At 31.0% G+C, this 25,270-nt stretch overlaps 1 protein-coding gene, 1 long non-coding RNA gene and 1 other non-coding gene across 4 annotated transcripts; 1 reads left to right on the top strand and 2 right to left on the bottom strand.

Annotated features, from left to right (window-relative positions):
* Nucleotides 1-405: 405 nt before the first annotated feature.
* On the bottom strand, nt 406-1,545 carry LOC128294143 (uncharacterized). The gene is made up of 2 exons (XR_008284408.1): nt 1,272-1,545; nt 406-638 (listed from the first exon to the last, which is right to left on the bottom strand). It is a non-coding gene; the product is annotated as an uncharacterized LOC128294143 (long non-coding RNA).
* On the bottom strand, nt 1,301-1,403 carry LOC128294605 (U6 spliceosomal RNA). The gene has a single exon (XR_008284913.1). It is a non-coding gene; the product is annotated as a U6 spliceosomal RNA (small nuclear RNA).
* Nucleotides 1,546-21,988: 20,443 nt separating the features above from the next.
* On the top strand, nt 21,989-24,047 carry LOC108485480 (inositol oxygenase 2). Of its 2 annotated transcripts, none has more exons than XM_017789328.2 (10): nt 21,989-22,131; nt 22,233-22,450; nt 22,538-22,742; nt 22,832-22,891; nt 22,988-23,040; nt 23,144-23,266; nt 23,364-23,433; nt 23,518-23,596; nt 23,682-23,763; nt 23,866-24,047. In XM_017789328.2, the coding sequence occupies exons 1-10, from the start codon at nt 22,101-22,103 to the stop codon at nt 23,890-23,892; spliced, it is 948 nt and encodes a 315-aa protein (XP_017644817.1). In that variant the 5' UTR covers nt 21,989-22,100; the 3' UTR covers nt 23,893-24,047. The 2 variants fall into 2 exon arrangements, with proteins under 2 accessions (XP_017644817.1, XP_017644818.1); XM_017789329.2 differs by having other exon boundaries at nt 21,998-22,131; nt 22,245-22,450.
* Nucleotides 24,048-25,270: the final 1,223 nt, after the last annotated feature.

The raw sequence follows: 25,270 nt of genomic DNA on the forward strand, positions 1-25,270 counted from the left end.
TTTTCTTTCCTTTTTTTTTTTATGTTATGCAGATGTTAACATGAAAAATATTTTTTTATAACAACAAACGTCTTCTGAATCATATTTTGAAACATTAAATGTTTCAGATTAAAAAGTTTGTGAACGGTTTATAGTGCTTGTGTTTAACACCATTCTCTCAAATAGTATCATACCATCATAATATGGTATAAGATCTTTTTTATTTGCATCATTAGCATTGATCTTGTAATATTTGAATCCATAGTCCAAATAGTTTGTACTTTCAATTATAAAAGCTTATACAAACTTAATTTGGAGAAAGATTTATTTTAGATTATATCAATTTTTATAATATGTAAATTAAGTAAAAAAAAAAAAGTAGATAAAATTTATAATATATAACCTTCTTTATAAAGGAATGGAACCTGATGAAAAATGTTGCCATGCCATTTGAATTAATAAGATGAAAAACGAAGGTTAGAGTTGGTGTTATAAGGTGAGTGATCACCAGATACATGTACTCATCATGGCACCATGACATTGTAACAATTTCAAGCCCACAGTTGTGTGTGTATAGACTCCTAGCTTTGTATTGAGAGCTGGGTTCTGATAGCGGAGACCAGAAAACAAATTGGCTGAACTTGAAGCTGGTTTTCAATCTGAAACAGAACATTAGATTCTGAGTAAGGAGATAAATTTACATGGTGCTGCACAATCACTTAGCAATTAGAAACATAAACCCATCAAGGAAAAAACAATCTCATTGATTTATCGTAAAGCAAAAGATCGAAGTTTACCAACAACAACCCATTGTGGCAACTTTATTGAACAGAAAACAAAATGAATAATGTTAGTTATTAAACCACAAAGTGAAAAGATAAGTCATATTTATACAGAAAGGTCTAAATGTTTTGCAGCAAACACCTTGTAATTTCATCATAAAAAAGGATCTCTTTCTCTTTGTCAAATCCCATTATTTCTCATCGGCCAAAGGGGAAATTATTTGATAAATTACATTACACCAACTATGCACAAACTTCAACCCTCAAAACTTAAAGTTTAAACATAGCTGGAATACAAGTAGTTAATCTTTACTATCAACAATTACCAGCTATCAAAGTGAACTTACAAGGAAAAACCCAGAAGCTAATTCAGCAAACTTTCTCAAATCTCTATGAAATATCGAGACCAAGCCCAGATTTAAACTCCAAATTATAATCTGATCTGAGCAAAACCCATGAAGCTGAACATCAAACTAAGAATTAAGATGCAAAGGAAACAGAGAAAAATACCTGGAAAAAGCAACAACCAAAAAAATAAAAAAAATTTAGACCATTTCTCGATTTGTGCATGTCATCCTTTGGCAGGGGCCATGCTAATCTTGTCTGTATCGTTCCAATTTTATCGGATGTCCCCGAAGGAAGAAGCTAACCCTGCTGCTGCGTTTATATAAAAACTTTCACTGTAATGTTCCTAATTGATGTGGGATATATAGTTGGTTCCCAACTAAGTCATGAACTAGCCTACCTCAGCCTAACTAAGTCCAAGGAGTGGGCTTAGGCGTCGCTCAAAACAAAATCCATGGGCTTGCGGTGGTACAGTGGGACCCTTTTATTTAAACATGGGCTGGTCACTTAACCCGAAGGAGGAAATTTTGATGGTTGCATTAGCATAGAATATATAGTTCGGCTTAGATTTCTGTCTAGGTATGATGATTTGCGGGTATTGCTACATCCCAACTCAACTCTGATAGAGCCCTCATAAGTTGATGGTGGGTTCCCAACTATCCAGTTAAAATAATTAAGAAAAAAGTAATCATTTTATGATATTATGATAACTGGCTCTGGTCGGAAGAATGGGGAGAAAAACATGGATCAAACCATATAATATCATAACAAAATCTTACAAAACGTATGCGAGAACTGAACTGAAGGTCTGAAAAGCAAAATATGTGGGGAAAAGCACATCATTGGTTGAGACACAGAATGTAACGCCAACAATGACCGGAGAGGAAACGCATAGCTAAGCTAAGCAAAGAAAAGGTAATGCAGCTAGTGAGCACAAGCAAGAGCCTCCATTTCTAACTTTTTATAGGTCCACATTCTTGGCAGTTCTTGAGGCATGCTGTTGAGATGAAATTACGTATGAGTTCTTTTTTTCGAGTAAAACTCAATTTGAAAAAAATAAAAATTATGTTCAAATCTTAAGTTAATTGAATTGAGCTACTCAATTTTTCTGACTTAATTCGAATTCAAATTAATAAAGTTGAATTTTAACTTGAAAAATATTTTTTGTAAATATTTGTAAATATCCTTAAGTCCTTGTCAATTTTGAAAATAAATAAATTAATTCTCTCAACACAAATTACAAAATTTTATAAAAATATAAAGAAAAATTATTAAAAATATTTAAATATATAAAATTTCAAATTATAATTTTTTAAAAAATTCAAAATGATAAATTTCATTCCTTAAACAAGTAAATTAGTAAATCAAATGTATCATACTAAATTATCTTTGTTTTCCTCTTATTTTTCCTTTAAAGTGTTTACAAATATATTTCACCTCAAATTTTTGTATTCTAACTTTGAATTTAGTCATAGGTTTAAATATGTCAAAAGTTTTGTACTCTTTTAAAATTTAAAATTTAGTCTCTATACTTTAGTTTTGAAACATTGAGTCCTTCTACTTTTTTATTTTAAAATTTTGGTCCTTCCGTCAATTTTTTTCGTTAGAATTGTTGATGTAATGGTTATAAAAAAAAGGTAAATTAACTTTTTAGCCTTTAACATTTACATTTTTTTCAACTTGATCTTTACTCTTTAAAAGTACAAAAAAATTAAAAATATTTTTAAAATTAAAAGCTTTTTCATATTTTCAATAAAAATATAAAAAATGTGAAATTTTAAAAAATTAAAAGAATAAAATAATTAAAATGATTTTAAAAATTATTAATTATAAACTCATTTAGTCATAAAGTCATTCCACTATAGTTTCGTAACTAAGCTCTCCCCAATTACATACCATTACAAAAGCTACTCGATCATAGGTGTGTTACCCTCGTAGGACATCAATAATCTTTTTAAGATAAATTTGTTCTCCCAATATGATTATATTTTATTGCATGGTAATCATTACATCTTCCTTCATGAAATGTCAATTACTATCAAATAGTAATTTAAGTCACTCGTCATAAAGACGAACGACCTGTGGTCATATTTACTTTTCATCTATCATATAATGTCAATTAGAGGATATCATTTACCCATATCTTGGGCTATGAATTCAACTATTGTGAATGATATTACATACTGCAGAAGTTGTATACCTAATGCACCAGCTTTCGGTTCTTTATCTATTCGAACTCAATATTTTACCTACATCAAAGTATACGAGTCATGCATACATAGTCTATCATCCACTTAGGATTAAGGTATGCCACATTATGAACATCACAAGTGAATAAATCCGCAAACAGATTCAAGATCTATTCTACTTGGGCCATGTCTGTTGTACTTTCAATCTAGTCAATCACATCTATGTCTTTATCTTTTGAGAGTCATCTGCTCCAATGGCCAAGACAAAGCATCTCCCCAATTGAACTTGATAGACAGCATATTAGTCTTTCAATCAGTTTGCTCATTTCTGATTAGACTAAGGGCACATGTATGTTCATCTACTAAAATAAGTTTTCATTATGTTTTACGATCTGACCATGTAATACCGCTTAGTATTAGTTAAACATTAGGTGACAAGTGAGTTTATATTTGCTTCTATTTTGCTTTTATTTTGCTTTTCATGCAAAAACCACGTAAGGGCAATATAAAAAGGGTATTAATGTAATTCATGAATAATTTAATTAACCAATCTCTTAAAAAAAATTACAAGTATACAAACGAATATACTACACTCAGGGCACCAGTTTATATAGTGAGGCCAATAATAACAGTTCTTTAAAAGAGCCAATGTACAATGCATACTTGGATAGCCAGCCTATCTTGAGTCATGACACTTTTTCATGATCTCTTTACGCAATTTCGCAAATTAAGGCACATAAAAATGATGCCCTTGAGCATACAACAAATCTCACTTAAGCCAAAATCGCCTCGTTTTCCCTTTTCTGACAAGCTCAATCAACATTTTGATTGTGAAATCATAGGACAACCCCTTTCTAATGTGCTCCATTAGGGAATTATCAGGATGACTGATTGTTGCAAATTCTAGCTTTCGACTTAACGCATTAGCTACTACATTGGTTTTCCCCAGTTTATACTCCATGTTGAAATCAAAATTTTCCAATAAAACCTACCAATGAGCCTATTTGGTAGACAACTTTTTCTAGGTTAGGAATTAACTACTTGCAACATTATTCGTAAATACCACAAACTTGGAACCCATCAAATAATGTCTCCAGTATGCAAAAAATGCACCACTATGGTCATTTTTTTCTTCTGAACTATATATCGTCGCTCAGTATCATTAAGCTTTTGACTCTCGAAAGTTATCGGATGCCCATCCTGCATCATTACTCTCCCGATACATAGTTTGATGCGTCCGTATGCACCTCATACAATTTAATATAATCTAACAAGACAAACACATGCTCTTTGGTCATTAATTGTTTCACCTTATCAAAGGCTTTCTGAAACTACTTGTTCCAATCCCACACCTTACTATTTTTCAATAAATTTGTTAAAGGTGTGGTGATTCTGGAGTAGCATTCAATGAAACATCAGTAGTAGTTTGCCAACCCAAGGAAAGATCGAAATTCTGTTACCTTGGTTAGTGGCTCTCAATAGACAATTACTCGAATTTTCCCCCCATCAATCCGGATTTTGTCACCTCCTACAATGTAGCCTAAGAAAGGTACCTCACGTTGAGCAAATGAGCATTTCTCCTCCTTGACATAAAGCTCATTCTCTCGCAAGGTTTAGAACACTTCTCTCAAGTGCTCCACATACTCCTCAAGTGACTTACTATACACCACAATATCATTAAGATAAACAACCATAAAACGATCTAAAAAGGGTTGAAACACTTTATTCATCAGGGTGTAGAATGTTGATGGAGCATTAGTCTGAAAAATAATGTACACTAAGTGTTTGAGTAAATTCTGTCAAAAGTATTCTATTACTTTGAAGGATAACAACTAAGTGATTACAAATGAAGGGAATGCCTTTATTTCTAATTGAGCTCTCTCAGATCCAATAGTGCAGATCGAATTACATCGATAACCGAGATTAGTTCCCATCTATAATAAAAGAGTCTTAAGGGATTTACAATAATTATTCTGGTAAAATACAATTTACTAAAGTGTTTACATTTTATCCAGAATTGAAATAGACGGACTTTAAGTTCTCTTCCAAGCAAGGGCACAATTCTGTCAGACCAAATGACCTTAAGAAAACATAAAGGTTCAATAAATGTGTGCATCAGTTGTAGGCTCCTTTACGCGGCCTACAACATTAGTAGCTTTGTTTTAGGAAATAATTTAGCCATGATTCAAATGTTTTTTTAATGGTTAAATTGATGGGTTACATGGTTGTTAGTCCTGTTAATTTAGTAGTAGTTGATCATGGTTAAGTTGGCAAGTATGATGTTATGTTTAATCATTTTTCATGTATATAAATAGGAGTGCTTGCTCCGATTTGATGCATCACCTTTCATTTTTAATTCAATCCAATTATTTATTATTCTTTCTCTTACTTTTCTTTCAAATTTTGTTTTCTTAATTTTTATCTTAGATATCATATTATTAAACAGCTCAATTAACGACAGACTTAAGATAAAATTATTAATGTAACATTAAACTATTAAAAGAAATAATATCTATATTTCATACAATCATTTCTCTTTATATAATAGTCTCCTTGCTACTTATATGGAGATAGAAATCTCAATTTCAATGTCTTAAATTAATAGGCTTATGTGATAAAAAGAAAATTTAATAAATTTGTAATTTTTTTAACTTTTCATTGAATAGATCCAACAAACAACCCATGAAAAATTATATTACTTTTATTTTGGTTCTATTAACTTTTGCTCTGAGAATTTTCGCATTAAGTAACTTGATTTGAGAAAAAATATAAAGAGAAAAAGTATATAATAAATATATTTATTAAAATTTATATAAAAATTAAATGAGGTTTTTGATAAAATGATAAAATTAAAGGTTTAGGTTAAAATTTCATTATGTGTAAATTATTTATTTTATATAAAAATAATTTAAAAGGATAAAAGTACCCTTATAAAAATGTAACTTACACTGTAGGTAATTTAATCATTTTAAATTGAGTTGATATGCGATTAACTCATGATACTAACTTAATTAGAGGCTTAATTATATAGCATTGACAATAATTCAATCAAGTTAATTGAATTTGGTTTGGTTAGTTTAACATTTATTCATATTTTGATATTAATGCGAAAAATCATGATTCCTTGATAACTTGTTAAAATAATGAAAAAGATATTTTATCATATGAAACACTTAATCAACTTGTGATTAAGAAGTCCAATAATCGGACAAATCCCCTAGAAGAAGGACTCCTAAAAACATGATGATTGGGATTTGAAGGTTGTAAATTTTACAACTCCAGAAGGCTTGAAAGTAACAAATTGCAAAAGAAAAAGAAGAGCCCAAACACTCAAAACACTCTTTACATCTCTCACAAACAAAAACAAAAAACCCAATATTTTCACTAAGGAAAAGGATAATTTTATTCATTTATCTCTAATTTGAGTGGCCAAACTTTCTTTGCATATGCAATTACATAATAATGTTTAAAAGAAATATAAACTCCTAAGAAAATATTACAAACTTCAACACTCTATTTAATAAATAAAGAATTTAAAACTCTAAAATTATTTAAATATTCAATTTTATAAGTTTTGTAAAATCAAACTCTTAAGTAAATGAATAAATAAACAATATAAAATTCAAAATGTTCAAAATGCTCAAATCCCATTCAAAAGTGGGTCGCAAGTTGGTTGATGTTCTAGATCCTCCTGAGTTTGTATAAAATATAATTTTTTTAATTGGTTAATTTGTGTTATTAGTCTATGTACCTTGCAAAGTTTTTATTAGTCTTTATACTTTAATTTGATTAAATTTATTCTTCGTAGTTTTTGAATTATAGAATTTTAGTAGTGACCCAAACAATAACAATTAAATTTGTTTGGTTAAATTTAATTACTAATCTTGTACTACACATTCAGTTGTTGATGCAGTTCATATACTCCTTGAATTTTGAAATTTCAATTTTAATGCAAATGACAATTGTTAATCTATTAAATAGATTTTTAATGAATAATATGTGAAAATAAATAACTAATTTGACATTGCACATATAAAAATATGTTTATCATATTAGATTAATTTTAAAATAGCAAAAGTTGATGAATTTAAAAATAATAATTAAAATACATGTATTAAATTCACCACTTTTATAAGATAAATAAACTAATAGTAGAATCAATGAAGTTTACCAGTTCCAATTAACATCCAACTGGTTAGTGCGCTCTATAATGTATTCCCAGTCACAACTCACTTCACCACGTATTTCCAGTAGAAAGGGATCCATTTTTACAACACATGAACAGGAATCTTGAACATGCTAGAACGATACATGGATTTTAAATTTCTTTAGCACGTAAGATATTTTTAGTGGGGAACAAGCTCACCAATCATCATATAATCGAAACATTTGACTTTTAAGTTTCTGACTCCACCTATAGCTGTTATTATTTAATTGTTGAGTTTTGAAAATTCATCTTTACTTATTTAATATATGGATTCTAAGTATTTTAATGTCATCTTAAATTACGTCATCAATTTATTTATAAAATTTTAAAAATATTTATAATTAAGATTATTAGGATAATATTTACATATTTTTTATAATTTTAAATGGAAGAATTAAATAATACAAATCCAATATCGTGTTGAATAGTATTAAAATATAACTTCGTTATCACCCCATATAAAATACATCGTGAATATGGTAAAATCTAATTTAAGTTAAGTTTGATCAATGACATCAACTCAATTACTTAATTATGAAATTATTAAATTATTCTCTCATATACAAATTAAATAATATTTTTACGATGACTTTATAGATATAATAAATCAATAAAAATTCAATTATAATAAGATTTGAACTCAAAATATCAATATTTAATTTTACAATTATAAGTAAAACATTAATTACTTTTTTATATTACTTTTAATAAATGTATTTCTTATATAATTTTTTCACCCATCTTGTGTGCGTACCATCAAATTCTGTTTATGTAATCTATTTTTCAAAAATAAAATTAATATTTAATAAATTTTATTATGTTTATCCTTATTATAATATTTCATAAAACAGTAACTGGTAAATAAATGAAAAGTCAATATCCGTAAATCGTTTTCAATCGATTTTAAAAAGAGCAATCCCACACTTTGTCATACGTTCATCTCGCATTTGCATTAAATATCTTCTCACTTTTCCTAAAGCACCAACTAGCTTGTTTATTAGTCAATGTGATGGCACATCAATGACCGTCGTTGCCAAATATATATATTTATTAGGCGTAAATTCTATTTAAATTGAATAATTTACTTAAAAAGTTTATTTCTAAGTATATTTACAGAAATAAATCGATTTCAGCATTATTTATCAGAATGGGTCAGTTTTGGCAAAATGCATTCACGTAGAAACATTTTAGGGGAAAATATCCAACAAATTGTTCCTCTGGAGGAGCGTTATTGCCACGTTAGCACAAAACACGCTGACGTGGACGCGCTTTGCTAACATGACAAAAATACTTCCCCAAAAACACATTTTGTTCTGTGTTTTTTACCCTAACGGCTACTTTTTTTTACCGTTAATTTTTTTTACCGTTCGGGGGTCCAACGGTAAAAAAAGTATAAACCCCGCACCTATTATTTCATACGATATTTCTTCAAATTTTAGCAAAAAAATTTTAAAATTTCTCCCTAAAGCTCTCAAATTTCTCAAAGCTCTCTTTAATTAGTTATTTACTTTATTTTTTTCTAAATTAGTATTACTTTTTTTATAATTTTAAAAATATTTGATCATGTTAGCAATGGTCAGGAAATTAATTCGTCTCAATCATAAACATATCACCGTCGAACAAATGAAAATGATAAGCGTTAATTTTAATTTTTGAATATTATTTAATATTTTTTCATTTATGTAATTTTAATTCATTTGTATTTTATAATTTTTTATATCAGTCTGTAGATCGGGTGTTAAAATGTTATATTCGTAATACGTCTGATCCTCCATTACCGTTGATAGAAAATTACTTAAGAGAAGCAGGTTTTTGGCACGCAACCACTATAAGCTAGGGGTGCAAGTTGGAGCTGAAACTCATCAGCGCATTAATAAAGAGGTGGGGACTCGAGACTCACACATTCCATCTTCCATGCGGAGAGTGCACTATCACTTTGGAGGATGTCTAGTTACAATTAAGATTGCTGGTGGATGAGACCGCACTCACCGGGTTCGTTCAATCTGCTAATTAGGGAACCATATGCTATCTTTTGGGTGTGATTCCAGATAATATTTACGGAGATCGAATCGAGATGGGCTGGTTACAAGACACATTCTCGGAGCTAGCGAATGATTTGACTTAAGTAGAAAGAATACGATATGCTCGGGCATACATCCTTGATATGATTGGAGGTTATTTGATGTCGGACTTGTCACGAAACCTTGTACATCTGAGGTGGTGCTGAAACTCGTTGATTTTAGAGCAGCTGGCAAATTAAATTGGAGGTCACCGTGTTGGCAACATTGTATCGAGAGATGTGCGGGGCGACGCCACCATATAAAGTCAAACTCAGAGGTTGCCTATCACAATTACAATCATGGGCTCAGTTTCGCTTTTCCTTTTTACATTTTCGAGTGAACCACCCATATACATTCCCACTCATAACGAGGTAAAATTTTTATTTGATTTTACAATTATTCCATAAATTTAAAATAAATTTGTAAGATGAAAATTTATTTAATTAGGTGGAACCATCCGACAAGTTATATTGGAATACCTATCGCTCTTGAAGATATACAGCTTCTATTAAATCAACAGTCGGAAGCGCAAGTAAGTATTAAATAATATATATACATAAAAAAGTCGTTTCATATTTAGTATTTAGTATTTAGTATTTAGTATTTAGTATTTAGTATTTAGTATTATGTATATAACTAATATTTTTATCACGTTCATATAGTTTCAATGGACACCATATGAAGATTCGGCAATACGGGCAGTAATTCCGAAAGAATTCTTTCAAATGTTTAGGTCTCATTGGTCAATTATGTTACTGTCAAGATGCACCAAAATAATAGAGTGTTGCGGCAATTTGAATTTTGACAACTGATTCTGAAAAAACCTGAAGTGCTCGATGACCAGCATAAAATCGACTTACGGTAAACAAATATGAATTGGGCGGTATTATTCTCGGTATATTTATTAAAATATGGAAAAACCAGTATGATCATATACCTGATCGTGAACCGATCATCATCCCAAAGTTAGCGTGCGCGTCGGATTACATGTCATAGTTTAGGATCCATGACAAGCCATATTTGCTGTCAGAAGAGTAGAGGTGTCGGCAAATTCGTGTCGAAAAGGAACGACGGGGCCCTTTAAATCCAAAAAAAATGATGGCGGCATGGGCCCATCAACAGCGCCCATATAATCATCGAGCTCAATGCCTCAATTGATGACACCCATAGCACAGCCCCTTCAGATTATGCCAGATGCGTATCATGCCCTTATATGTTTCCTTTTCCCAGTCCTATGCCAGGTTGGAATGCATTGTCTGGTACATCTCTTTTCTCGATGAATCCGACTCAATCGATGATATAGAGGCCATCGTCGCCGGAGAGATCGCACGAGGCACCGTCAGCGAGCTCATCTCATTATCAATCTCCATCGCTTTATAGGATTCAAACATCTCCGCCGTGGGTAATGCAGACACCTTAACATTTTTTATTCTAAGAAGGTGAGTCATCCTTCCAACACCCATAACTGGAGTAACCACAACCTCCACCGGAGTAACCACCACCCTCACTGGAAGTGCAACCAAGAAGGAATCTAGCACTTAGTCGTCGACCACCCCCATATAGCACTGATTCTGATCGGTATATATATTAATTTTTTTTAATATATTTGTACAAATTGTTTCTATATTGTTTCATTTAATAAAATAAAATTTATTTTTAATATTTTAATGGTAAATTAATTTTATATTTTTAATAAAATAGAAGTTCTTTTGAATAAGGCGGAATAAAAATAATGCAATATAGTTTTATTAGAGCAATTATCAACTATTTTAGTTTGGACATGATCGAATTGTATGATCTGAGTTTCTACACCATCCACACAACTTTTATTGGTTCGTTCTTTCCCAGATATCTTTATTATTACGTATTCTACTCGAGTAAGGTCGACCTTTTGGTTTGCGACGTAATTCTCTATCCGATAAAAACTTAAACGGAGCAAGCGATACAGATGACCACTTACGTTCATCTGGGACCGGTGGGAATACGTGTCTCCACATATTGTACATGTATTCTATTTTGTACACTTTGTCGACATATATTATGGGGTCTAAATGGAGATACTAACAAGCTGCAATTGCATGAGCGCATGGATAACGAAGTGCGTCAAACATCCCACAGTCGCAAGTCTTATTTATTAGGTGTATACGATATTGCCCGCCGGTAATACATTGGCTCAGTCTATCAAACTCCATCACACGAAATCATAGTTTGTCGCGATCGTGACATACTGTGTGTATCGTGTTGGCCTACGCCTTCACCTTGTTAATTTCTTGCAATACCTTCCGGAACCATACATGACCTCCTTGCATTTGGCCTTTATAACTCGCTACTCGCTTTGGAAATAGTGTCATCAAACGAAAATATATCTTTCGTACAACCGAGGTTATCGATAAATAACGCGTTCTTTTTAGAATAGAATTTATGTATTCAGCCAGGTTTGTAGTCATATGACCATATCGTAGGCTGTCATCGTATGCTTGTGTCTATTTTTTGAAAGGTATATTACAGAGGTAATCATTGATCGTTAACTGAACGCAAAATCCCCAACATCTCATGAAAACGGTCCTAATTAATCTCGTACCCTGCCAATATAAGTTGATAGCGAAAATTGCATACCAATATTCCATTCAGAATAAATTAAATATTACAAACGAAAGTATATTAATAGAGATTAAATACCTATGATAGTCACTTGCCGTCGTTCAGTCATAGACTGATATTACCCGTAATAGTTAGACACAACGTGCCTTAGACAATACTGATGGTGTGTGTGATCTCATAGGCTTCCCTGTTGCTCAATTGCGGCTAGTATTCTAGTGCCCCAATCCGATATAATGCAGATATCAAGTTGGGGGCATACATGCCTCTTTAACCTAGAAAGAAAGAAATCTCAAACATCAGCTGACTCCCCTAGTGTTATTGCAAATGCAATTGGAAGGATTCTCCTACCGCTATCCTGTACCACAGCTATCAATAGCCGATAGGTATATCTACCATACATAAAGGTTCTATCAATTTGTACCAATGGCTTACAGTACACAAATGCGTCCCGGCATTTCTTAAAGCTCCAGAACAGACGCTTGAACACTTGGCATCCACGGAGTACTCAGTAGTTGTAGCACACAGAGACCGTTTCAAGGTCTGTTATGCAACCTGCAACGTACATCTCCAGTACCTGACACCACTATCAAATCTCATTATATGAAGCGTCCCACCCACTATGCATCTTTTCCAACGCCTTTTGCTTAGCTATCCAAGCCTTACGGTAAGAGGGCATGTACTTCAATTGGCTATGAATACTAGCAATTATGCATGACACAGAAGTCTTAGGATCTGCCTTTAACATCGGTAGTATTAAGATAGCTATCATACCTGAATCCATCTTGGGATGATCTTGTGAAACACTTGTCAACAAAGTACGTTAAATAATATCAACATTAAGTAATAACATTATTATTCAAAAACCCTAAACACCTAGTGATACTATGTCGACAACACAGGTATATGGACCTTTATACTTTTTTCTCCCACAAGCCTGTCATTTTCCTAACAGAAGCCATGATTTTCTATGAACATGTACCGTCTTGCACTGCACACTTGGCCTCGAACTTCTCGGATTTGGATTTAACCACGTTGTAGTTAACCATGTGATTGATGCTATGTTGTTTCAAAGCACCAAGAAAACAATCCTTACTGGAAAACTCCTTACCAACTTCCATGTAACGCCCCTAGCCCAAATCCCTCACCGGAATAGAGTTACGGAGCATTACCGAAGTTACCGATTTATTTATTAGATATTTTATTTCATCTAACATTCATATTTGGAACCAATTAAAATCAATCATATTGTACCTTAAACATACTTAAAATATATTGAAATCTTAAAATAATTCTTACCTTGTCCCATTGATTTTAATCTTTAACTTGATTTTTCTCTCTCCTACAGCTTCTATTTCTTGAATCCAACTTGATATTCTAGCTCCCCTTAGTCTCCTTAACATTTTTCTCTCTTGGTAGCTATGAAAATTCTTTTGATTTTTAGGTAAAAAGGGTGAATTTTTTGTGGAAGGACTAAATTGTAAAGAAAGCAAAACTTTCTTTTTTTCTCTTTTCTTCTAACGTGAAATGCATGGAGAAAGATGGATGGTGTATATATATATTTTTTTTCCACACACACACATATATATAGACTAAATGAAATAATAAAATAATAAAATATATTATTAAAATATTAAATAAATAATAATTATCTAATTAAATAACTATAAAATATCACCAACATCATCATTACTTTCTAAATTTATTTCTCTTCCAATTGACCATTTTGCCCTTTGTGATCTTTTAAAATTCCATTCTTGAGTTATCACTTAATTTGGTAAAATTACAATTTAGTCCCTCATAATTCTTCGCCTATTCAATTTGGTCCTTATTCATCAATTTTCCTTGGTTTCTAGATCATTCCACCCTTAAAATATTTGCACTATTAATCCTTCAACTTTTTCATAATTACACTTTAATCCTTCAAATTTTGAGTATTTACTTTTAGGTCACAAAACTTTTCTCACTTTTACAATTTAGTCCTTTCTTGAATCAGTATGTCATAATATACTTCCCAGTGACATAACTCAATTTTCCTCTTCTTTTCACTTTATTTCCTTATTTTACTGTATTAAGGATAATATCTTACTGTAGAAATTTTCAGGATGTTACATTCCAATTCACCCGAATCCAATGACGACCCTGTACGGTCACGCGTTCGGTATGATAGATCTGGAAACTCCAACACATCATCTGCCAATATATCAAAATTATGCATGTGGGCTGGAGGCGAGTACGCCTTGAATCCCGGATCTTCTTCTTCTTCATTTGAACCCCTTTCAACATCTTCAAGTTCAGATGGAACAAGCTCCGGTTCAGAAAATAATACAACTTTTGCATCATCGGGGTTGGGCTCTCGAGGTAGATCCATATCAGACTCATCATCCAACCTACCATCATCTGAAAGTATGAGGTCCCCTTACCGGTGGACGTCGTAGGGAGTACATCATCCCTTCTTGTAGACGTTTCGTAACATCCTCAATCAGATATGAATTGCCAACCACTAGAAGTTGATGTCATTCCCCAATACGTATTTCCAACATCGAACATCAACCCATCGATGTGCATGTCCCATCTACTGACTGAGTGTCGTGTAGGAGTTGTGTTTTCCATACTGCCACCAAACACGGGCACTTCCATGTTCTGCCTCCCACTAATGGAGTGTCGGGTAAGGGTCATGTATTCTTTTCGAACAACAGTTGATGTTGAAGTCGCAAATGTTTCATTTGGCGATGAAAATTGAATATATAACTCAAGATAGAGTGATCCACTAACGAGATGAGTTTGCACCCTCGCCTCAAAGCTACGATTACCTTTGATATCAAATGAGTCATATGTCACGGGATCAATTGAAGCACAAAATCAATACTTAATAGAAGAAACCCTACTTGGCATCGTTCTGAAGATTTTACGCCTAATTCTTTTACGAAATCTATACTCTGGTTAAAAACCATTTACATTGTGTTTTCTGATAAAAAACCAACGCCGTTCTCGGTGTCACAGACTTATAAAAAATCTTAGGAACTAAGCATGCAAAAATCTTAGGAACTAAACATGCAAAAATCCTTAACCTATAAAAAAAACACGGAGCAAAACGCGCCCCTGAGGGAGCGTTTTTGCTACGTCAGCAAAGTGCGTCCATGTCAGCGTGTTTTGTGCTGACATGGCAAAAACGCTCCCTTAAGGGCGCGATTTGCTGAAATTTTTTTCCTAAAATGCTCCTACGTGGACGCGTTTTTCCAAAGCCAACCCTTTCCAGTAAATAATGCTGAAATCGGCCCATTTCCATCAATATATTTGGAAATGGACCTTTTTAGGTAAATTAGTCATTTAAATTAAAAATTAAATATATATTAATTTTGTAAATATTGATTAATTTATTTGAAAAAATATTATTGTAGGGACGCACAGCGGGCGACGGAATAATAATAAAATTAGCAAGCGAAAGATACTGAATGCATCCTGTCTGACCAAGTTGCTCAATCCGAGTGATGTTTTGTCGGTTGATGACGTGGCTTAATATGAAACGTCGATCATATTTTCTATCACATGTGTTTTTAGGCCCCGTTCGGCACTACTTGTGTGATGGGCTTTTGGCAAAAAAGTGATTTTTTTGTTAAAAGTAATAAAGAACAACCTTCATCTGTACCACTTTTTTCAACTTAAAAAAAGGACTTTTGCAGAGATGAAAAGGAGAAATTTTTGGCTTTTATCAGCCAAAAGTACTTCTTGGCAGTATTTTACTATTTTAACCTCTGCTTTTTCTAGACGTTAGAGGATATTATTTTCCTCTTTTCTTATCTGATTTGTTCTTTGGTTTGTTCTTCTCATCTTCACCTGCTGCTTTAAAAGATTTTTTGCAGAACCTATTTCCTCCATTTTAAGTAAAAAAAGCAAAACCATAACCAATACATGTCTCATCTGCTGTAATTCTTGCAGAAGTGTTTTGTTCCTCCATTTTAATTTTCAACAATATTTTCTTCTCTGGTTTGATCCTCTTCTCCACCACCGGTGAGTTTTTTCTTTTCCTTCTCATTCTTCTCTTTAATTTTTTCGTTCTTATCTTCTTCTCTGCTTCTCTCAGTTTGGGGCTTCGCTCACTCACTCTCTGCTTTATTGAAAGCTCACAAATCTTCCTTGCACTCACTCTCTTAAGCTCAAATCGCCCACAAATTTGGTACTTTTGATCTTGCTTTCCCATATATTTGATTCCAATCGATTGATCGTTATAGCAAAATCTTGCTCTCTTTTTTCCTATTGAATTTTGTTGTTAAGTATGCTTCATACTATTTATTTCTGAAAAAAAGGGTTCTTTTTGGGGTCTTGTTTTTTTTATTAAACTGTTTTAGTTGTTTGTAGATTGAAAGAACTATGTCTGTCTTTTATCTTTATAAAGATTTTGCTTCCAGTGATTGGTTAGTTTTGTTGATAATTTTTTGTTCAAGTTTGGGTAAGATTGTTGAAATTTGGTTTATTTATAGAAAGAAGGAAAGTCAAAAGGTTAGTGTTGCTTCAGCCCAACAAAAAATAGCAGAATGTTGCAAAACAATAGGCCACCATATTAGTTGTAGTCAAATAGAAGACAATGTCTTGAATCTACCAAAGATAGAGCAAAAATTAATCTAAAATTTATCAAAGATGTATGCCCAGATCTTAAAACACCTAAACTAGGATGTAATAGGAAAGACATAAATAATATAAATTATGAGTCGGAAGATTATTCAGATATTAACAAAATAGATAACATTAAAAGAAGTAAAAATATGCTTATAAGAAATATAGATACAAAGATTTTAAGAGAAATAAAAGAAGATATTCTAAAAGAGAGAAATATATGAGGAAAAATACTTTCTCAAAATAATATAGATAATGATAAAAAATCTATAAAAGAATGTAAATGTTTTAGTTGTGGAAAAATAGGATATAGCTAAATATTGTAGGGAAAAAGGTAGGATTAATGAGATAAATATTAATAATGAAATATTTAAAGGAAGAATTTACTGAGATAGTGATATTATATATTTATAGTATAGAATGACAGAGAAGTTCATACAGATAAAAGATAGAGGATGTAGATAAATTTGTACAATTATTAGATTGTCAAGAACAATTTAATCAAGAATCTAAAATTAGAAGAATTACATTTGATATGAATGAGCTAATTAAGTTTGTTGCTAAAGCTAACTTTGATTTATCACCTAAAATTATTTTATCTATGTTAATTATTTCGATACCAATTGTCGAGAAAATTCTCAACATGGCTCGCTGCTTGGCTGCTATCTTCTCCATATTTCTACTCCAACGTAAAGAAATTAATTCTATAAGCACTTTTAACCAATGCAAAATATTTCAGGTTATTTTATTAATCATTAATAATTTAAGCGTTAAACAGCCTCTCTATGTTTTATTAGTATGCTTGTTTTGTCATTGAAGTTGCATGGTTTAATTGTGTTTGATGTTATTATTAGTTGTGTTCTTTTTCTTGGTTATTATTCCGGTCTTGGAAAGTTGATTTTGATTGAGAAAAAAATCTTAGGATCCTATCTTGATTTCGATACACATCTAAAAAATATACTTTTGTGACATTTGATTTTCTTAATTGCTTTCTTGGCTGAAACGAATCGTTCAGTATACACAATAGATGAGTACGTCGGCGATTGAAGTTAGTGGTGAAAAAGTGAAAGCAATGTGGGATAAGAGATTGACAGAAATATTTTGTGATATTTGTATTAAAGAGATATTGAAAGGCAATAGACCTGGTACTCATTTCACAAAAGCTGGATGGTTGAAAATAATGACTAACTTTGAGAAAGAAACAGGCAAGGGTTTTTCACAAAGACAACTTAAAAATAGGTAGGATGCCCTAAAAAAAGAATAGAAAGCTTGGAAGAAACTTAAAGGCGAAGATACTGGTCTAGGGTGGAATCCTATAAAAAGAACCGTTAATGCATCGGATGATTGATGGGAGAGTAGGCTAAAGGTACATTAATAATTCCCTATATTTTTGTTTTTTTCTTATTTATGAGTTTATTGATAATTACTATTATTAAACTATCATTTGATATGTAGGTTGTGCCTGAAGCTTAAAAATTTAGAACATCGGGCATTGATCCTGAATTCGAAGGGAAGTTAGACCAAATGTTCATGGGGATAGTTGCAACAGGTGATAAAGCATGGGCACCTTCTTCTGGTACACTCCGTAGTGATATTTTTGAAGATGTTAACAATGAAATACCTGAAGAGAATGAAGAAGAAAATGTGAGAAATGATGTTCGCATTTTAAATGATGTTCACATTTCAAATGATGTTCACATTTCAAATGATGTTCAAATTGATGGAAACGGTCAAAAAAGGAAAAACCCTGAGATATCAAGTTCACATTTTAAAACTGGAAGAAAGAAATCCTCAAAGCAAATTAGAGGGGCTGCAAGATTGTCTAGTCAAATAGAAAAATTATGCAATGCAGCTGACAATATGAGTCAAGCCACATCTAGTTTGACTCCTGTTATGGATCCATATGGTATTCCACAAGCAGTCAAAGTGCTCGACAACATGTCGGAAGAAGTTCCAGAAGCTAGTCTGCTATACTTTTTTGCACTTAGATTATTGCTCAATAAGGACAAGCGAATTATGTTTTTATCAATTAATCCCAAGATTAGAGCTTTGTGGCTTAAGACGGAAATAGAGGATAGCTGAAAATTTTCTAATCTTCTAGGGTTAGGAGATATCTATTATGTGACTAAACAAAAATCCTAAACTAGTTTTATCAATAGTTATTTATGTTTGGTTTTTGGATATTGAATTTATGTTCTACTTATCTATGTGTAATCTACTTTTATTAATAGTTGTTTATGTTTGGTCTTTGGTTATTGAATTTATGTTCTACTTATTTATACTAAATTAGTTTTATCAATAGTTGTTTATATATGATTTTGGATGTTCAAATTTTTTGGCAGGTGATGAGTATAGTTGAGAATTACAGCAGTGATGACAGTGATGATGAAAGGGAAAAGAAAGAGATTTTACAACGCATGGAATATTTTAATCGATTATTTGTTGTTGCATCTTCTTCCGTACAATTATATTACGAGAAGTATATATTAAAGCAGCCATGCATGAATTCAAAACAGTCAGGTGAAACATGGATTCGAGAGATCCTTGACGGTCACGAGTCACGTTGTATGATTAATTTTAGGATGTCTAAAATGGTATTCACAAGTTTGTAGAGAGTTTTGGAGACAAGATACAACTTGCAAACTTCAAGAAACATATCTTCTAGTGAAATGTTGGGAATTTTTTATACATCTTGGGTACCGGTGCAAAAGTTTCCCAATGTCGAGAAAGATTTCAAAGGTCTGGATCAACAATAAGTCAGTACTTTGCAATTGTGCTTGAAAAAGTTTCAAGGATGGCCACTGATTTAATTGCACCCGAAGATCCTTTTTTTAGCTCAATACTTGAACAAATACGTAATGATTCTAGATATATGCCGCATTTTAAGGTTAAAATTTAATTTTATCTTATTATATTTTTAATATTTTTGGTCGACTTAAAATATGCACGAGACTAATATGATTATTTGTTCAAGATTGCATAGGTGCAATTGATGGTACTCATATTGCCGCTATTCTTCCACCAAATGAACAAATTCCCTATATTGGAAGAAAAGGTATCCCTACTCAAAATGTGATGGCAGTATGTGATTTTAATATGTGTTTCACCTTTGTCATGGCTGGATGGGAAGGATCGGCACATGACACTAGAATATTTCTTGATGCAATTCGATATCCAAAATACAAATTTCCGCACCCACCAAATGGTTAGATATTTTATTTATATGTGATTTTTTAAAAAATAAAGTATAAGTTCTTTAATTGATACTTTTTATAAAAAAAATCTTGAATTAATTGTTTGTTATATTATGACATGTAGGAAAATATTATCTTGTTGATTTTGGATATCCTCAAATGAAAGGTTATCTTGGACCATATAGAGGTCGGTGGTATCATTTACGACTTTTGTAGGGGTAGACAAAGTATCTCGGTAAAGAAGAGGTATTCAATCATTCACATTCATCATTACGTAGTGTGATTAAACGAACTTTTGGTGTTTTGAAAAAAATGGGCCATTTTAAGAGATATGCCAAGTTATAGTTTTGAAAAGCAAACGATGATCGTTGTTCTTTGCAATGACGATACACAATTTTATCCGAAAACATGCGGCCGAAATGATGCGATTTTATGGAATACGAAGATATTAACGGGCATATGAGAATAATATTGATTTAGAAATTGTGCATGGTCGAGAAAGTGATGATGATGACGACGACGACGATGATGGTGATGATGACGGTGAATCAAACAATTCAAGTGGTTTTGAAATGGAATTAACAAGAGATGCTATAGCTTCTAGTTTAATGAATTCACTTTAAATTGTAAATGCTATTGTAAAATTTTAGTATTTATATTTGGTATATAAATATTATCCCTTTTGAAACTTTAATCCAAATATATGTAATATTTTAATTTGTTAGGTTTATATTTTCTATGTTATCTAATATGAGTTTTACAAATGTGTTAAAAGCATTAATTAAAAATAAAAATAATTTTAAAAATAATACAATTATGTCAATATCTAATTACAAAGATTTAATTATTATATTTAAATATTTAAATATAGTTTATATATTCTAATTAAATTTAATAAATAATTAATATTAATTACTTAGAAATATTTAAAATTAATATTATATATTAAAATATTAACAATGAGTTATAATAAATTATTTTTTTATTATTGCTAAAATCTCATAATATTAACTAATTTAAAATTATTTAAATACATATTTGTTCTTTATAATATCATGTCTAAAATAGACATTTTACTTCTTAAAAGTTCTTTTTGACTGCAATACCAAACACTTAAAATTTTCAAAAGTATTTCTCAAAAGCATTTCTCAAAAACACTTTTCCACATTACTTCTCAAAAGTACTTTTCAAAAGCATTGTCAAACTGAACCTTAATTTTATTGATAAAAAGGAGAGGGTGTGATGAATGCATCCATAAACACAGCTCAACCGTTGATTTAAAACCACTCCGATTTTCGCACCGCTAATAAAAAAGGGTCAAATAAACTCGTCGGGCATGACTAGATGCTGCGTCAGTTTGACCCTACTTATTATAAGATACGTTATCCACGTAGTGCTGAGTCAGGTTCCTAATTCCATTCTTTTTTTCCCTTTAATGTTAGGATATATATTGGAGCAATCTTAAGGTAACCACATTCTCATTCTTATTACCTTACAACTTCCCATCCTAACCGCTAAATTTAAGCTTTAAAATATTAAAATAATAATAAGTTAATTACCAAATGTATTATTAAAGAAAGAAAACATTTTTTTAGATAAGATTTTGAGCCGGTTTACGTGTGATCTTATCGGACCAAATCCAGACATTTCAAAGTTGGATAAAAACCGCGTAATACAGTATTGTACACGTGGAATAAAAAGGTTGGAAAGTGAGGTTCACGCTCAATAAAAGAGAGTGAGTCCTTTTGGATTGTTGTCAACGTTTTTTTTTTGGGATAAAGTTAAAATAGCTGGGGAGGAGGAAAGAAAGTGGAGATTTATTTTTTCAGTTGAGGACATAAAACATTCCAATTGACAAGGAAGGACTTTCTTTTCTCTGATTTTGAGCATAAAAAAGTTTTCAATTGAGGACATAAAACACTCCAATTGACAAGGAAGGACTTCTTCTTCTTATTTTGAACATAACAAAGATTTTCAGTTGAGGACATAAAACATTCCAATTGACAAGGAAGGGCTTTTCCAATTTTACTATAAAAACCACCCCTGCTTTGCAACATCACCAACCACAACAACTTGAGCCCTTTCTATTGGTTCTTTTTTGGGTTTTCAGACAGTATTTTCTTGGGAGGAAAATGACTATCCTTATCGAGAAGCCTGAGCTAGGTACCAATATACCATTCATTGTTTTTTTTTTTTTTTTTTTTTTTAGAAAACAATCAGTGATTGCATTCACTTTCTTTTTTTTTTCCTTTAATGTTTAAAAGTGTCTCAATCAGACTGCCAGATTCATGTGGATGAAAGTAAGGAATTGGTGTTGGATGGTGGATTCCCAGTGCCGAAATCTTTGTCAGGAGAAGGATTTTTGGCACCAGAGGTCAATTCATTTGGCAACTCCTTTAGGGATTACAATGCAGAAAGTGAAAGGCAAAAGAGCGTGGAGGAATTCTACAAGCAGCAACATGTTAACCAGACATACGACTTTGTAAGCCAAAAGGCCTAAACATATATATTACACTACCAAGTGAATGGGCAGATTTATTTGACGGGGAAATTTTAATAATGCATGCAGGTGCAAAAGATGAGGGAAGAATATTCGAAGCTGAATAGAATGGAAATGAGCATATGGGAATGCTGTGAATTGCTGAATGAGGTGGTGGATGACAGTGACCCTGACCTGGATGAACCTCAAATTCAGCACCTCTTGCAGTCGGCTGAAGCTATTAGAAAAGATTATCCTAATGAAGATTGGCTGCATTTGACTGCCCTCATTCATGGTATATCATTATATATTTTTTTATCATATTGCATTGTACTTGGAAATTTCTACAGGAAAAAAATATAAAATGTTTTGTGGATATGCTAGATCTTGGGAAGGTTCTTCTTCTACCTAAATTTGGAGGGCTTCCACAATGGGCTGTTGTTGGTGAGTTTATATTATTTATAATCAAGCAAATTAATTTATATAATTATGATGGCTTTTTTCTCTCTTTCTTTTGTGTATTAATGTCAATATTTGTAGGCGACACATTTCCTCTTGGGTGTGCTTTTGATGAGGCCAATATTCATCACAGGGTAAGAATTATGTCATAAATTAAAAAAAGTTAGTTAAGATATAAACAATCAACTAAAAATAAATAAATCTTGTTTTTTTCTTTATTTCTTTTTTTTTTTTCAGTATTTCAAGGAAAACCCAGATTGCAACAATCCCTCTTATAACACTAAGAATGGAATTTACTGGGATGGCTGTGGCCTTGACAATGTTACAATTTCATGGGGACATGATGATTACATGTATTTGGTACGTTTTCTTACAATAATAATAATAATAATAATAAAATTAAGCAAATTTATTTCCCTCTCCTAATTATAAAAATAATAAATTAATGGTTTTGCAGGTAGCCAAGGAAAATGGAACTACTCTACCTTCAGCAGGGCTGTTCATTATCCGATATCATTCACTTTATCGTAAGTATATCGTTTTATTTATTTCATTTTGTAATATGCAATTTATTATATAATCTAAATTATATTTCAATAATAATTATGAAGCTTTACATAAGGAGGAAGCGTACATGCAGTTTCTTAATGATGAGGATAAGGAGAATCTGAAGTGGCTTAGAATATTCAAGTGAGTTTCAATTTTTTTCTAACTTATATATTTTACATTTAATAATTTTATGAAAACCTATATTTAATAATTATTAATTTCACAGCAAGTATGACCTGTACAGCAAGAGCAAGGTCGCTGTGGACGTTGAAAAAGTGAAGCCATATTATCTTTCGCTTATTGAAAAAGTGAGTAAAATTTTATTGAATAAATTTGTGTTGTAAATTATATTTTGTCTCTGAAATTTATATATGTATATATATATATATATATATATGTTTTTGTTTCAGTATTTTCCGGCAAAGCTCAAGTGGTGATAGGTTAAAGAAATGAAAGAAATAAACGGCGGCTTGGTGCTCTTCACTTTCTATGTTTGATCTAATTATGTAAAAATAAATTGAAAATTCTTTCCTCCTTTTGTATACATTTAAATATAAATGGAGATAATATAAATATTGTTCCATCGAAATAATCTCTATTAATTTTATTTGGGTTCTCATCATACTAATTACTCCGACTCTAAATAATTATGAAGCGTAATTTCTCTCAATTAAGAATATTTTTTTATTTGTTTTGATTCTTGATTTCATTTTAATTACTGATTTTTCATATATAATCGATTTAAAAAATAAATTATTATACTTGTTTATTTTTATTTTAAAAAATCATTTTATTTTTCACAAATTATTAAATTGATTCATTTTAAATATTTATTATTCTTATACCTTATATAAATAAATTTCAATTACTTCTATTCATTCCATTTTCAATAAATTTAAAGTCCAAAATGTCATGAATAAATTTTCCATTTATTTGGCTTTCTTCTATAAATAACTTACAATTAAGTTAGCTTAAATCACTCTCCATTTAGTTTAATTTCTAATTTTAAAGCTTCAACTAGGTAAACTATATCACTATTCATTAAATTATGATTAAATTTTATTTTGATCATTCAATCAAATAAAAGTTACAATTTAATCATTAATGTTCTCAAAATTATTTTTATCACCCAACTATTTAATCAAATATGTTTTTTTTAATCTTTGAGGATAACTCACAATATTAACAAAAGTATAAAAATATTGATTTCAATGTTTATCGGTTGTTCCATAATTTTATTTGATTGTTTTATATTTTTCATTAGTTTGTTTTTTAATTTTGCTTCAATTGTTATGCTTGTATTTGTTATTGTTTCGCTTATATAATTCAAATTTCCTCTTATTTTCCAATTCTTCCATAACTATATTTTTTATTTCCATATTTTATTCACATAATTTTAAAAAGTTTAGTTGTGTTTTAATCTTCTCACATATTTGCATAATTTTAATATATTTTCGTACTATATTTGAAATTGATTATTATCATCTACACTGATAATGAAAAGCAAGAATTCAATCTATTATAATTAGTACCACATTTTTTATTTATGTTTTTATTTTATTTTTTAAAATAAAACATCAAAATGCATTCATTGCAACTTAATGATGTGCAATACATATTATTATTATTGAAATAATGTACATAGTTCTTTATCATAATCTAATTAAAGTTGATGTGAAAATCGAATGTCCATAATAATAATGAATCACAAAGAAAGAGAAAAAAATAGAATACATCAATTTTACGTGGAGACCCTTTTGAATAAAATTACAAGTAGAGGAGAAGAAAAATTCACTATCTATTTAATTTAAATGA

Source organism: Gossypium arboreum, chromosome 6 (assembly GCF_025698485.1).
Source record: "Gossypium arboreum isolate Shixiya-1 chromosome 6, ASM2569848v2, whole genome shotgun sequence".
Taxonomy (NCBI): Eukaryota; Viridiplantae; Streptophyta; class Magnoliopsida; order Malvales; family Malvaceae; genus Gossypium; species Gossypium arboreum.

What these genes read in the sequence shown, in the direction of transcription:
- LOC108485480 (XM_017789328.2), top strand. Translation starts at nt 22,101, where the DNA reads ATGACTATCCTTATCGAGAAGCCTGAGCTAG. An exon ending in TATCGAGAAGCCTGAGCTAG is followed by an intron (nt 22,132 to 22,232) that starts GTACCAATATAC and finishes AATGTTTAAAAG; the next exon opens with TGTCTCAATCAGACTGCCAG. An exon ending in TTAACCAGACATACGACTTT is followed by an intron (nt 22,451 to 22,537) that starts GTAAGCCAAAAG and finishes TAATGCATGCAG; the next exon opens with GTGCAAAAGATGAGGGAAGA.